We start from the raw sequence: 14,577 nt of genomic DNA, 5'->3' as shown, positions 1-14,577 counted from the left end.
TCTTTACTTCCTATGTCCAAAGTGAAAGTCCTGCCGGACTGCTGGAGGATCTTGTATGGACCTTCGTACGGGCGTTGTAAAGGTGCCATATGTGGGCCGCGCCAAACAAATACAAATTCTGCTGAGTCCAGCTCTTTGGGATGATGTGTCGGCCGGATGCCATGATGTGAGGGAGGCGGGGGGGGGGGGGGGGTGGAGCTAGTGAGGATAGATTCTTGCAGAGATCTGCCAAAAGGTTCGCGTCCTCGGATGTGACTTTGAGCTCTGGGCCAAAGAACTCACCTGGCAGCCGTAGATCAGCACCACAGATGCCTGTAGATCCTCCTTGGGTGCTTCTCTGATGCCGAGGAGGACCCAGGGCAGTTCATCTGCCAAGCCTTGGCCGGTGAGGTGAGCCATGAGGGTGGATTTCATATGACGATGAAACCTCTCCTCCAAACCATTTGTTTGCGGGTGGTAGGCTGTGGTGTGGTGGAGTTTAACCCCCAGGAGGTTAGCCAGCTGAGCCCAGAGCGCGGAAGTGAACTGGATGCCCCTGTCATTGGTGATGTGCACCAGGACTCCGAACCTAGCGATCCAATGACTAAGTTCCTGGCACACGTCTCTGCAGAAGCCCCTTTGATGGGAACGGCCTCCTGCCATCTCGTGGTCCGATCGACTACTGTGAGAAGGTAGTGCACTTCTCTGGACACCAGCAGGGCACCTACAACGTCAACGAGGATGTGCTGAAATCTCTGCACTGACGGGTCAAATTGCTGGATTTGGGCCTGCTTATGCCGGTGGACCTTGCACCTGGTGCAGATCCTCACCATCTCGGCTACCTCCTTTTTGAGCCCGTGTCACACAAATCGCTCTGCCACCATTCACACTGAAGTCTTCACCGAGGGGTGGGCTAGGTCGTGAACTAAGCTGAAAACCCTCGACCTCCACTGTGGTGGGACTACTAGGTGCGACGGTGGAGACGGCACAGAGCAGCGTGTCTGGGCTGTTGGGCAACTGAATGTCCTTGAGCTCGAGGCCAGAGATGGTGGTCCAGAGAGCCTGCATCTCTGTTCAGCTTCTGGGCCTGTGCAGTCAAGGCCGGGAGCGAGAGAGTTGTCGCCAGATGAGAGAGCGCATCCACCACGGCATTGTCTTTACCTGCCCTGTGCCGGATATCGGTGGTGAACTCCGACACATAGGAGAGGTGGCTGCTGGTGAGCCAACCTCAGTTCTTTGGCCATCGCAAGTGCTTGTGTGAGGGGCTTGAGATCTGTGAACACTGTGAAGGGCCTGCCCTCCAGAAAGTATTGAAAATGCCGGATGGCCAGGTACATCTCCAGTTCGAAAGTGCTGTACTTGAGATCCGGGGGGCACAGCTGTATGCTAAAGAAGGCCAGCGGGCGCCACTGTCCATGGCTGAGGCATCCACCAAAGGCGCCGTGTGTGCCTCTAGGCGTGGGTTTACCAATAGAGTTGCGTTGGCGAGGGCCTCCTTTGTTGCGGCAAAAGCGGTCTGTGCCTCCTCCGACCAGGTCAGGACTTCCTCTTTAGTGGTGATCAACGCGAACAGCGATCGCATGGTGTGGGAGGTGCCGGTGATGAACCGATGTTTAAAAATTCACCATCCCCACGAACTCCTGCAGGCCCTTGAGGGTGGATGGCTTGGGGAACCACTGGGTGCCCGCGACGTTCTCTGACTGGCTTGGGGAACCACTGGGTGGCCGCACCTACTGCCAAAATGGTGTGCTCCAGGAACTGCAGTATCTGCTTGCCGAACTGGCACTTGGCCACGTTGCCAGTCGGGCAAACAGGGTACGGAGGTGGGCCTTGTGCTCTTCGCAGTGGCGGCTGGCGATAAAGATATTGTCCAGGTAGTTAAACACAAAGTCCAAGTCCTTACCCACTGTGTCCATTAGACGCTGAAAAGTCTGGGTCGCATTCTTGAGGCTGAAAGGCATACGCAGGAATTCAAAGAGACCAAAGGGGGTGATGATCACCGTCTTGCTGGTGACCAGATCGACCTTGGAGAAGACTTGCGCGCCGTGGCGATTGGCCGAGAAGTCTTGCATGTGTGGATCCGGGTATCTGTCCAGTGTGTTTGCGTCATTCAAGTGCCGATAATTGCCGCAGGGTCTCCAGCTTCCGAAGGATTTGGGGATCATGTGGAGAGCGGATACCCAGGTGCTGTCCCCAACTCCTGCAACCAGGAAAGCTCCAGCTGCAGCTTCTCGGGTGGAAGTCATCTGGGCTTGGCGTGCAGCAGGGGGCCCTGCGTGGAAATATGGTGTTCTACCCCATGCTGGGATAAGGTGGCGCTGAATTGTGGTTGAAGGATGGCAGGGAACTCGTGGAGTATGTTTGAATACTCATCCCTGGAAGTGGCGATGGCGGCGATTTCGGGCCTGCAGGTGTTTGTGGTGTCCAGGCGCACTGAATTGAAGGTACGAGCGTTGACCAGCCTCTTCCCCTTCATGTGCCCTCAGGAAGTCGGCCCCTAACAACGCAGTACCCACTGAGACTAACACAAACTTCCAGCGGAATTTCTTTTACCCAATCTGGATCTGTGCCCTGTGGGTACCAAAGTTCTTGATGGCGAAACCGTTGGCTGCCCGCAGGGTGGGACCAGGAGATCGGGTGCATGTCTCGAGGGCGGTGGGGGGCAGGATTCTCAGCTCCGCTCCTGTGTCCACCAGGAAACCAGCTGGTGGACTTGTTGGTAACTTTTTTTTTTAATTTTTTATTTTTCACACCATAAATCACACTGACCAAGATACATACATTTTCCTTTTCAAATATATACAGTGTCATTTTCTCCCCACTCCCTCCTCCCATCCCACCCTCCCTACCTCCCCCCCACCATTCATTTAAAGTACAAAAATCTAAGACAAATTAAACCAGTCAAACAATGTTGTCATTCAATAACAATAAACAAGAAATTCCACTGAGTCAATTATTTTCATTTCCTTCTCCTTTCGTTAATTTAGGTGGTAGATGTCCCCGGTAGGTTTTCTCTATTGTGTTTCATGTATGGCTCCCATATTTGTTCAAATATTTCAATATTATTTCTTAAATTATATGTTATTTTTTATAATGGAATACATTTATTCATTTCTACATACCATTGTTGTATTCTCAAGTTATCTTCTAATTTCCAGGCTGACATAATACATTTTTTTGCTACAGCTAGGGCTATCCTAACAAATCTTTTTTGTGCACCATCCAAATCAAGTCCAAATTCTTGGTTTTTTATGTTACTTAGGAGGAAGATCTCTGGGTTTTTTGGTATATTGCTTTTTGTGATTTTATTTAATATCTGGTTTAGATCTCTTCCCAAAAATTTTTCACTTTCTCACATGTCCAGATTGCATGAATTGTTGTTCCCATTTCCTTTTTACAGCGAAAACATCTGTCAGATACTGTTGGGTCCCATTTATTTAACTTTTGAGGTGTAATATATAGCCTGTGTATCCAGTTATATTGTATCATACGTAACCTCATATTTATTGTATTTCTCATAGTTCCTGAGCATAACTTCTTACATGTTTCCTTCTTTATCTTTATGTTTAGACCTTGTTCCCATTTTTGTTTAGTTTTACCATTTGTTTCCTCATTCTCCTTTTCTTGTAGTTTAATATACGTGTTTGTTATAAATTTTTTGATTATCATTGTGTCTGTAATCACATATTCAAAATTACTTCCCTCTGGTAACCTCAGACTGCTTCCCAATTTGTCCTTCAAGTAGGATTTCAGTGACACATTTAACTGAATTGGAGCACAAGAAATTAAAGAGAGATTGGGTAGGACATGTAACAGCAGCATCGTATAATTCAAAAGCAAGAGGAGTGGCTATATTAATTAGCAAAAATGTGCCATTTAAAATAGAAGAGGAAATAATAGATCCAGCAGGGAGATATGTTATGATAAAATGTCAGATATATTCAGAGCTTTGGAATCTACTTAATATATATTCACCTAACGAAGAAGATCAAAAGTTTATGCAAGATATCTTTTTGAAGGTAGCTAATACGCAAGGGAACATACTAATAGGAGGGGATTTCAATCTGAATTTGGATCCAAATATGGATAAAACGGGGAAAAAAATTAACAGGAAGAACAAAGTAACCAAATTTATAATTAAATCAATGCAAGAAATGAAACTTGTGGACATATGGAGGAAACAAAACCCAAAAGAAAAGGAATACTCATACTACTCGACTAGACATAAAACATACTCAAGGATAGACCTATTCCTGTTATCAGCCCACATACAAGGGAGAGTTAGGAAAACGGAATATAAAGCTAGACTATTATCGGACCACTCACCCCTGTTATTGGCAATAGAGCTAGAAGACATCCCTCCAAGAATGTATAGATGGAGATTAAACCCCATGCTACTTAAAAGACAGGATTTTAGAGAATTTATTGAAAAACAATTAAAAATGTACTTTGAAGTAAATACGGAATCAGTGGAAGATAAGTTTATACTATGGGACGCAATGAAAGCATTCATTAGAGGGCAAATAATAAGTTATGCAACCAAGATGAAGAAGGACTATAATCAGGAAACAGAGCAGTTGGAAAGGGAAATAATAAACATAGAAAAAAAATTAGCAATAAAGGAAGATACAACCAAAAGAAGAGAATTGGCGGATAAAAAAATAAAATATGAAACATTACAAACATATAAGGTGGAGAAGAATATAATGAAGACAAAACAGAAATATTATGAACTAGGGGAAAAAACACACAAAATCCTAGCATGGCAGCTTAAGACAGAGCAAACTAAGAAAACGGTATTGGCAACAAGGAAAAAAGACAAACAAATTACATATAATCCAAAAGAAATTAAGGAAAACTTCAGAGAATTCTATGAACAATTATACCGAACCGAAAACGAAGGGAAAGAAGGGAAAATAGATGAATTTTTGACTAAAATTGAACTACCAAAACTACAAATAGAGGAACAAAATAAATTAACAGAACCATTTGGAACAGTAGAAATACAAGAGATAATAAAAAATTTACCAAATAATAAGACACCAGGAGAGGATGGACTCCCAATAGAATTCTACAAAACATTTAAAGACCTAATAATACCGCCCCTCCTGGATGTAATCAACCAGATTGATGAGACACAAAACTTACCAGATTCATGTAAAACAGCAATAATTACAGTGATACTAAAACAAGGGAAAGATCCACTCTCACCAGCGTCATATAGACCAATATCTTTGCTAAACACAGATTATAAGATAATAGCTAAACTATTAGCGAACAGATTAGCAGAACAGGTACCGAAAATGGTAAATTTAGACCAAACTGGATTTATCAAAAAAAGACGCACAACAGACAATATTTGTAAATTTATTAACTTAATTCATGCAGTAGAAGGAAATAAAGCACCGGCAGTAGCAGTTGCTTTAGACGCAGAGAAGGCCTTCGACAGAGTAGAATGGAATTACTTGTTCAAAGTATTGCAAAAATTCAGTTTACCGGAGAAGTATATTAATTGGATTAAAGCATTATATAAGGGACCGTTAGCGAAAGTGACAGTAAATGGACATGTATCAAAGCAATTTAACTTAAGCAGGTCAACGCGGCAGGGATGCCCACTATCACCATTATTGTTTGCGCTAGCTATAGAACCACTAGCAGAATCGATAAGAAGAGATAATAATATAAAAGGAATAAAAATAAAAGACAGGGAATATAAAATCAGTCTGTTTGCGGATGATGTGATAGTGTACTTAACAGAACCAGAACTATCAATAAAAGAACTATATAAGAAATTGAAGGAATATGGAGAAGTGTCGGGATACAAGATAAACGTAAATAAAAGTGAAGCAATGCCTATGAATAACGCGGATTTCTCAAAATTTAAGGAGGAATCCCCATTCAGATGGCAAACGCAGGCAATAAGATACCTAGGTGTGCAAATAAACAAAAATCTAGGCCAATTATATAAACTCAATTACAATCCACTAATGAAAAAACTACAGGACGATTTAGAGCATTGGAAAGAGCTACCACTAACACTGATAGGAAGGATAAACTGTATTAAAATGAACATTTTTCCAAGGATACTATACTTATTTCAGGCATTGCCAATACAACTGACAGAAAAATTCTTCAAAGAGTTAAAGAAAATAATAAGGAGATTTTTATGGAGAGGGGGGAAACCGAGGATAGCACTAGACAAATTAACAGAATGGTATAAACAAGGAGGCTTACAATTGCCAAACTTCAAAAATTATTATAGAGCCGCACAATTAAGGTACCTATCAGATTTTTATCAAACAAGGGAAAAACCAGACTGGACGAGACTAGAATTAGATAAAATAGGGGAAAAGATACCTGAACACATATTATATAAATGGGACGAAAAATTGGTACAACATAGAACTTCTCCAGTATTACACCATCTCCTCAATATATGGAAGAAGATACATGTAGAAAGAAATAAAATAAATTACCAAATACCAAAACTAATATTGACGCAAAATAAGCTACTCCCTTTTACAATAGACAACCTTGCCTTTAGAAAATGGGAAAAAAAAGGGATTAAAAGAATAGAAAATTGTTTTTCAGGAAGTAGATTCTTATCCTTTGAACAAATGAGAGATAAGTACAATATAACGGGAGATACAGCGCTGGCATATTACCAACTGAGATCCTACTTGAAAGATAAATTAGGAAGCAACTTGAGTTTACCAGAGGGAAGTAACCTTGAATATGTGATTACAGATACAATGTTAATCAAAAGATTTATAAAAAATATGTATATTAAACTGCAAGAAAAGGAAAATGAGGAAACAAATGGTAAAACTAAACAAAAATGGGAACAAGATTTAAATATAAAGATAAAAAAGGAAACATGGGAGAAGTTATGCTCTGGAACAATGAGAAATACAATAAATACGAGGCTGCGTATGATACAATATAATTGGTTACACAGACTATACATTACACCGCAAAAGTTAAATAAATGGGACCCAACAGTATCTGATAGATGTTTTCGATGTAAAAAAGAAAGGGGAACAACAATTCATGCAATCTGGACATGTGAGAGAGTAGAAAAATTTTGGGATGATCTCAATCAGATATTAAATAAAATAACAGAAAACAATATACCAAAGAATCCAGAGATCTTTCTCCTAAGTAACATAAAAAATAAAGAATTTGGAATTGACTTGGAGGATGCACAAAAAAGATTTGTTAAGATAGCCCTAGCTGTAGCAAAAAAATGTATTATGTCAACCTGGAAATTGGAAAATAATTTGAAAATACAACAATGGTATATAGAAATGAATAAATGTATTCCATTAGAAAAAATAACATATAGTTTAAGAAATAATATTGAAATATTCGAACAAGTATGGGAGCCTTACATTAAATACAATAGCGAAAACCTACCGGGAACAAACATTACCTAAGTTGATGGAAGGAGAAGAGAAGAAAAAAATGGACTCAGTAGAATTTCTGGTGTATTTTTGTTGAATGACAACATTGTCTAACTGAATTAATGCAACCTAGATTGTATAAATAAAATGGATGAGAGGGGGGAGGGATGGGGGGGTGGCTTGGGAGGAGGGAGGGGGGAGGGAGAAAAAGTCACTGTAAATGTGTGGAAAAGAAAAAGTGTATATCATGGCTATTGTGATTTATGGTGTGAAAAATAAAAAATTTAAAAAAAAAAAAAAAAAAAAAAGTAGGATTTCAGTGGGTAGTATGCCAACACTGTATCGTGAGTTATATTATATTTATCCTTCATTTGTTCAAAGGATAATAATTTATTTCCTGAAAAGCAATTTTCTATTCTTTTGATCCCTTTTTTCTCCCATTCTCTAAAGGAAAGGTTATCTATTGTAAAAGGGATTAGCTGAATTTGCGTCAGTATTAGTTTTGGTAGTTGGTAATTTGTTTTATTCCTTTCTACATGAATCTTCTTCCAAATATTGAGCAGATGATGTAATACTGAAGAACTCCTACGTTGTACCAATTTTTCATTCCATTTATATAATATGTGTTCAGGTATCTTTTCCCCTATAAATCTAGTCCAATCTGGCTTTTCCCTTGTTTGATAAAAATCTGATAGGTATCTTAATTGTGCGGCTCTATAATAATTTTTAAAGTTTGGCAATTGTAAGCCTCCTTGTTTATACCATTCTGTTAATTTATCTAGTGCTATACTCGGTTTCCCCCCTTTCCATAAAAATTTCCTTATTATTTTCTTTAACTCCTTGAAGAATTTCTCTGTCAAGTGTATTGGCAATGCCTGAAATAGGTATAGTATCCTTGGGAAAATGTTCAAGGCAGGAAGGGGTCCTCAATTAGAATAACAGCTCAGTAGGTCATGTCGATGAGAGGGGGAGAGACTCCAATGATCGTCTCTGCCGCTCTTATGGTCCTATGGATTGATCTCCAATCCATTTCTCTGCAGCAACTGTACCACACTGTGATGCAGCTGATCAGGACATTTTCGATAGAGCTCCTGAAGAAGGTTGGCATAAAGGTGGCCGATGGCCTTGCCCTCTTCATTCTTCTTAGGAAATGCAGTCACTGTTGCATCTTACTGACAAGTGAGGAGTCGTGTGTCCACAATATGTCACTAGTTAAAGTGAACTCCAAGTGAACCTGGTGCTCTCCACTCTCTCCACTACAGAGTTATTGATGTGTAGTGGAGGGTGGTCATTTCTGGCCCTCCTGAAGCCCTCAATCATCTTGTCCAAGTTCTTGTCCAAGTTGAAACTCAGGCTGTAGCTCTTGCACCATTTCACGAGATTTTCCACCTCTTCTCTGTAGAACATCTCATTGTTGTTGCTGATGAGGCCGATGACTGTCGTGTCATCTACAAACTTGATGTCTCTTTTGGAGATGGATCTGGTGATGCAGTCGTAGGTCAGTAGCGTGAACAGGAGTGGGCTGAGTGCCCAGCTCTGCGGTGCTCCAGAGCTCAGCATGGCAGTGCTCAATATTCTGCTACTGACCCTGACAGACTGGTCTTTCCGTTAGGAATCCAGTTACAGAGAGGGGTGTTGAGTCCCAGCGAGGACAACGTCTCTACCAGGAATGACCAGGTTAAATGCCGAGCTGGTCAATGAATAGCAGCTTAGATTATGAAGCATTGTTCTCCAGGTGGTCCAGGACAGAGTGGAGAACATCATCAGTGAAACGGTTTCATCCGCAGGCAAATTGAAATGGGTCCAGTGTCTCTGGGAGGTGTGCTTTAATGTGCGGCATCGCCAGACGCTTCAAGCATTTCATAACGGTAGAGGTCAGTGCCAGAAGCCAGTAGTTGTTGAGGCCTGTTATTGTCACCCTCTTGACCACTGGGGCAATGGTGGCTGTCTTGAGCCCTGCGGAAACGATGGACTGACAGTGAGGTGCTGAAGATGCTCCTCACCTCGGCTGCCACTGTGCAGGAAGGGGGCCTTCATCAGGGGGGCATGGAGCTGGTTAGTAGCAATAACAAACTGGTTAGTGGTAACAGGCCGGTTTGCAGTGACAAACCAGTAAGGGTGCTTCAAAACCTCCTTGGCTTTGTAGATTAATTGGGCTGCACAGACCCATGGTCCAGAAGGGCCTGTTACCGAGTTTAAGTATACAGGAAGCCATGGTCTTGGCCTGATCTAATAAACTGAAAGTGGATGAATATTCTTCAGTGAATGCAGAAGGTTGCTGGTGCTGATCCTTTGCTGGTATTTGGAACGACGGAACCGTTTGACAGACTGGGGATGGAAAGAGGTATGAAGATCCTGAAGACCAGCACCCAGCTGCACAGGGACAGTTGCCCGTCCGATTTCTGGATGGACAATGAATTGCAGACCCGGCCTGGCTGGCTTTTGCACAGATTTTTTTCATGTCGTTTATAGGGATGTTTGCACCGTGAAACTGCCTTGAAGCAAACAAATTCTGACATGTTAATGGCAACAAATTCTGACTGGGCGCTGGTGGTGTCGGTGGGAGTTGGTTTGCGTGCGGATGGGAATTGCAAGTGTTGAAAGTCACGCAGCGACAGGGGGCAGGACCGCTGTCGCCCTCGCTCTCTGCTGGCCTTCCGTCTCCCTGGTTCCGGCCGCTGCACATCGGCCGAGGGGCGGCCCGGCCTCGCTTCCTTTTCCGCTCCGCGTCCTGCCCAGGGACCACGAGCGCCGCCGGGTCTCGAGTTAGCGCCGAAGCGTCGGACAGTGAGTGAGTGAGGGGTCCCGGGAAGAGGTGGGGGAGAGGAGGGGAAAGGGGGGGAAGAAACGGGGTCCCGGGGAGAGGGGGGCAGAGGGACGGGGTCCCGGGAAGGGAGGGACGGGGTCCCGGGAAGGGAGGGACGGGGTCCCGGGAAGGGAGGGACGGGGTCCCGGGAAGGGAGGGACGGGGTCCCGGGAAGGGAGGGACGGGGTCCCGGGAAGGGAGGGACGGGGTCCCGGGAAGGGAGGGACGGGGTCCCGGGAAGGGAGGGACGGGGTCCCGGGAAGGGAGGGACGGGGTCCCGGGAAGGGAGGGACGGGGTCCCGGGAAGGGAGGGACGGGGTCCCGGGAAGGGAGGGACGGGGTCCCGGGAAGGGAGGGACGGGGCCCCGGGAAGGGAGGGACGGGGCCCCGGGAAGGGAGGGACGGGGCCCCGGGGCTGGGAGGGAGCGCCCCGGAATGACCTTGCCTGTTGTCCAGCAGACACGAACAGCCCGAGATGCATCACAAACAGCAGCAGCCTCGCGTCAACGTTCTCTTCAAATACATTCTCTTCGGGCTCAACATCATCTTCTGGGTGAGTGCGGCAGCGCCTGGGCCAGCTTCACTCGGGGTCTGCAGGGGTGCGCGACCGGGACCACCAACCCTCCCGGCCCCCTCCGCACCCCACCTGGGTCTCGGCCCCCGGGAGCAGACCCGCCCAGCGGCCACGCAGCCTGCATCCAGGCGGGGTGAGAGGCCGAATTCCGGGAACCTGTTTAAACTCTTCATCAAGTCTGTTGGAAGCCGGCACCTTCACCCACAGGGGGAGGGGTGGGGGGAGCTCCGTGGAACTGGGTGCTGGGGGCCCGAGATATGTAAGAGAGTGGTCGATATTGATAACGGGGAGAACGGCGCTGAGAGGGACATTGAATCAACCGGGGTGGGGTTGTGGGGGCTGCATTTGAGGGGCTTCTCCTGGGTCTTGTGGACAGTGCAGCTGCAAATTGAGAGTATCAGCGTCGGGCAGGATGGTGGAGGCAGGACCCATGGGGGAGAGGTGACCTACCATGCACAGGTTCCACACAGACCTGGACCCACCCTGCCCATGCCCCATCTTGACCGGAACCCCACATGAATTGTCTGTGCACGTGTGCAATCGACCCCAGTGTCTGCAGATGTTCCCCCCTACTTCTGCCGTCCCCCCTACCTCTGTTGTGCCCCCGTCTCTGCCATCTACCCTATCTCTGCCAATTGACCGATCCTTTCCCTCAAAGGTACTTTGCAGCGCAACTTGGTATCAGCCTTGGACTTATTTAGAGTGTGAATGTGGCTGCTCTCTGGTAAAGAACTGGCCAACTGCTTAGCTTGAGTCTGTGGTTCAAGATACCACAGATGAACGTGGATTTCCTGCATGTAGTCATTCAGACCCTGCAACAATTTGGATGCTTTACTGAGATCTCTCTCAGTCTTAAGTTGAAATTTTAAAAGTTAAATTTAGACATACAGGCCATTCTGGCCCATGAGCCCGTACCACCCAATTAACCTCTGGAGAAAACCCACGAAGACAGTGTGGGATTTGAACCCCAGTCCCGATCGCTGGCGCAGGAAAGTCATTGCGCTAACCACTACGCCCTCTACTTTAGAACGTGCAGACACAGTCCGCTGCATTTCTCCCTGTTTGACCAACCCTCAGTAAATGTAACTCCTTGAAAATATTTAATCGCCCAACTTTCAGCATCACAAAGCTCCCCTTCCCTCTGGGCTCACCGGTGCGGTACTGCCAGGTGCAGCAGGGCTCTGCTTCCAGTATAAACAGCAGAACTATCCCCTGGACATAAATATGATTGAAGTGAAAACACAGAAGGCTGGAGAAACTGGTTGTTGGCGGTGGCAGACTTGACCCTGACCCTGCTCTCTTTGTATCCTACTCATCAGAATCAGGTTTATTGTCATGAAGGTGCATCATGAGATTCGATGACTTGCGGCAGCGGTATTCTGCATTACCAGTGCAAAAATTGCTATAAATTACACTTCTGCAAATCTACTATTTTTAAAGAAATCCAAAATAAGAGGAGGGAAAAGATGTGGCCGTGTCTGTGGTTCATTGTCTGTTCAGGAATCTGATGGCGGAGGGGAAGAAGCTCTTTTTATACCATTTGGGTGCTCATCCTGATGGCAGCCATAGCCTGGCTGGTGGGGGTCCTTGAGGATAGAGGTGTCAGTCATGTCTTCAGACACTGCCTTTTGTAGATGTCCTGAATGGATTGAAACTTGGTGCACAACTCTGCAATGTTTTCCTGTCCTGTGCATTGGCAGTTCCATACCTGACAGTGCCACAGTCGCTCAGAAAGTTCTCCACGGTAGAAAGTTGCAAGTCTCTGGTGACCAACCGAAGCTCCTCCAACTCCGAATGAAGAGCAGCCGCGGCCTAGCCTGCTTCACGATTAATGTGTTGACCCAGCCGCCCTGCAGGACTCCTGCTGCACCATCTACACAGTGGCGGGCTCAGACCTCTAGGTGTGGTGGACCTGCTGTTTGCAGCTTCAGCGTGGCTCCCTCACTCCTGTATACCACACCTCCATTTATAAACATCAGGGATCTGTAAGTTTTCATTTATACCAGTTTTTCCACCTTGTCCTGTTCTTGTCCTTTGACATTAAGCTTCAGCTTCACACTTCAAGCTTGTGTAACGTCACAGTTCACTTGATCTGCTACTCTGTCCCTCTTCCAAGTGTTGTGTTGCCTGCAGCAATGGACATTATATACCTGAATCTGTCTTGAGAAATGTGTGGAGCAGGTCATGAGAACCACCCATATAACCATATAACCACTTACAGCACAGAACAGGCCAGTTCGGCCCTACTAGTCCATGTCGTAGCAAATCCCCACCCTCCTAGTCCCACTGACCAGCACCCGGTCCATACCCCTCTAGTCCCCTCCTATCCATGTAACGATCCAGTCTTTCCTTAAATGTAACCAATGATCCCGCCTCGACCACGTCTGCCGGAAGCTCATTCCACATCCCCACCACCCTCTGCATAAAGAAATTTCCCCTCATGTTCCCCTTATAATTTTCCCCTTTCAAGGTTTACCAGAATGTTATCTGGGTTTAAGCATCTAGAGTTTAGGGAGTGATTGGACAGATTAGGTCTTTATTCTTTGGAGCGTAGAAGGTTGAGAGGGGATTTGATAGAAGTATTTAAGATTATGAAAGGGATAGACAGAGTGGATGTGGATAGACTATTTCCGTTAAGAGGAGGAAAGATTAAAACAAGAGGACATGAGTTAAGAATTAAGGGGCAGAGGTTTAGAGGTAACATGAGGGGGAACTTCTTTACTCAGAGAGTGGTAGCCATGTGGAATGATCTTCTGGGAGAAATAGTGGCGGCGGAGTCAATTGTATTATTTAAGAAAAGGTTGGACAGGTATATGGATGAGAAGAAGATGGAGGGTTATGGGCATTGTGCAGGGAGGTGGGACTAGAAAGGGGTGTTTGGTTTGGTGCGGACTAGAAGGGTCTAATGGCCTGTTTCCGTGCTGTAATTGTTATGTTATGTTATGTTATCTTAAACCATGTCCTCTAGTTTGAATCTCCCCCTTTCTTAATTGAAAAAGCCTATCCACATTTACTCTGTCTGTCCCTTTTAAAATCTTAAACACCTCTATCAAGTCCCCTCTCAATCTTCTACGCTCCAGAGAAAAAAAGCCCCAGTTCAGACCCTAAAATCCTGTCAACATTCTCGTGAACCTTCTCTGCACTCTCTCTATTTTGTTTATATCTTTCCTATAATTTGGTGACCAAAACTGTACACAGTACTCCAAATTTGGCCTCACCAATGCCTTGTACAATTTCATCATAACCTCCCTACTCTTGAATTCAATACTCCGATTTATGAAGGCCAACATTCCAAATGCCTTCTTCACCACACCATCTACCTGAGTATCAGCCTTGATACAGCCTGTATGTCTAAATTTTCCATTCACAAGGTCAAAATATATAGGTGCAGATGGAGACCCATCGGCCCATCCAGTCTGCCCTGCCATTCTAATCATGTGCTAATCCATGCCCCCCACTCCCCGGCTTTCTCCCGTAACCCTTGATGCCCTGACTAATCAAATACCTGCCAATCTCTGCCTAAACAACCTCACTTCCATAGCAGCCTGTGGCAACAAGTTCCCCAGACTCACAACCCTCTGACTAAAGAAATCTCTCCACATCTCTGTTTTAAATTAGTACCCTTTCATCGTGAAGTTGTGCCCTCTTGTCCTCGACTCCCCGACCATGCGAAACAACCTTGACACATCTACTCTGTCCAGGCCTTTCACATTCGAAACGCCTCCATGAGGTTCCCCCTCGTCCCACGACTACAGTCCAAGAGATCGTTCCTCGTGTACTAACCCTTCTTTCCTTTCACAACTGTTCTCCGCTGT

General features: G+C 45.2%; 1 protein-coding gene across 1 annotated transcript in view; it reads left to right on the top strand.

Moving 5' to 3' along the window:
* Nucleotides 1–2,366: 2,366 nt before the first annotated feature.
* LOC138737336 (tetraspanin-14-like) overlaps nt 2,367–14,577 on the top strand; it is a 59,702-nt gene continuing 47,491 nt past the window's right edge. The window contains exons 1-6 of the mRNA XM_069888091.1: nt 2,367–2,423; nt 2,518–2,694; nt 8,423–8,561; nt 8,645–8,738; nt 9,949–10,173; nt 10,648–10,741. Coding sequence (XP_069744192.1) covers nt 2,367–2,423; nt 2,518–2,694; nt 8,423–8,561; nt 8,645–8,738; nt 9,949–10,173; nt 10,648–10,741 — 786 coding nt within the window. The remainder of the gene's footprint in view (nt 2,424–2,517; nt 2,695–8,422; nt 8,562–8,644; nt 8,739–9,948; nt 10,174–10,647; nt 10,742–14,577) is intronic.

Source organism: Narcine bancroftii, chromosome 6, assembly GCF_036971445.1.
Source record: "Narcine bancroftii isolate sNarBan1 chromosome 6, sNarBan1.hap1, whole genome shotgun sequence".
In the NCBI taxonomy this organism is placed as follows: Eukaryota; Metazoa; Chordata; class Chondrichthyes; order Torpediniformes; family Narcinidae; genus Narcine; species Narcine bancroftii.
Note: the sequence above shows the minus strand (reverse complement) of the source record. Positions and strands in the feature narration are given on the sequence as shown.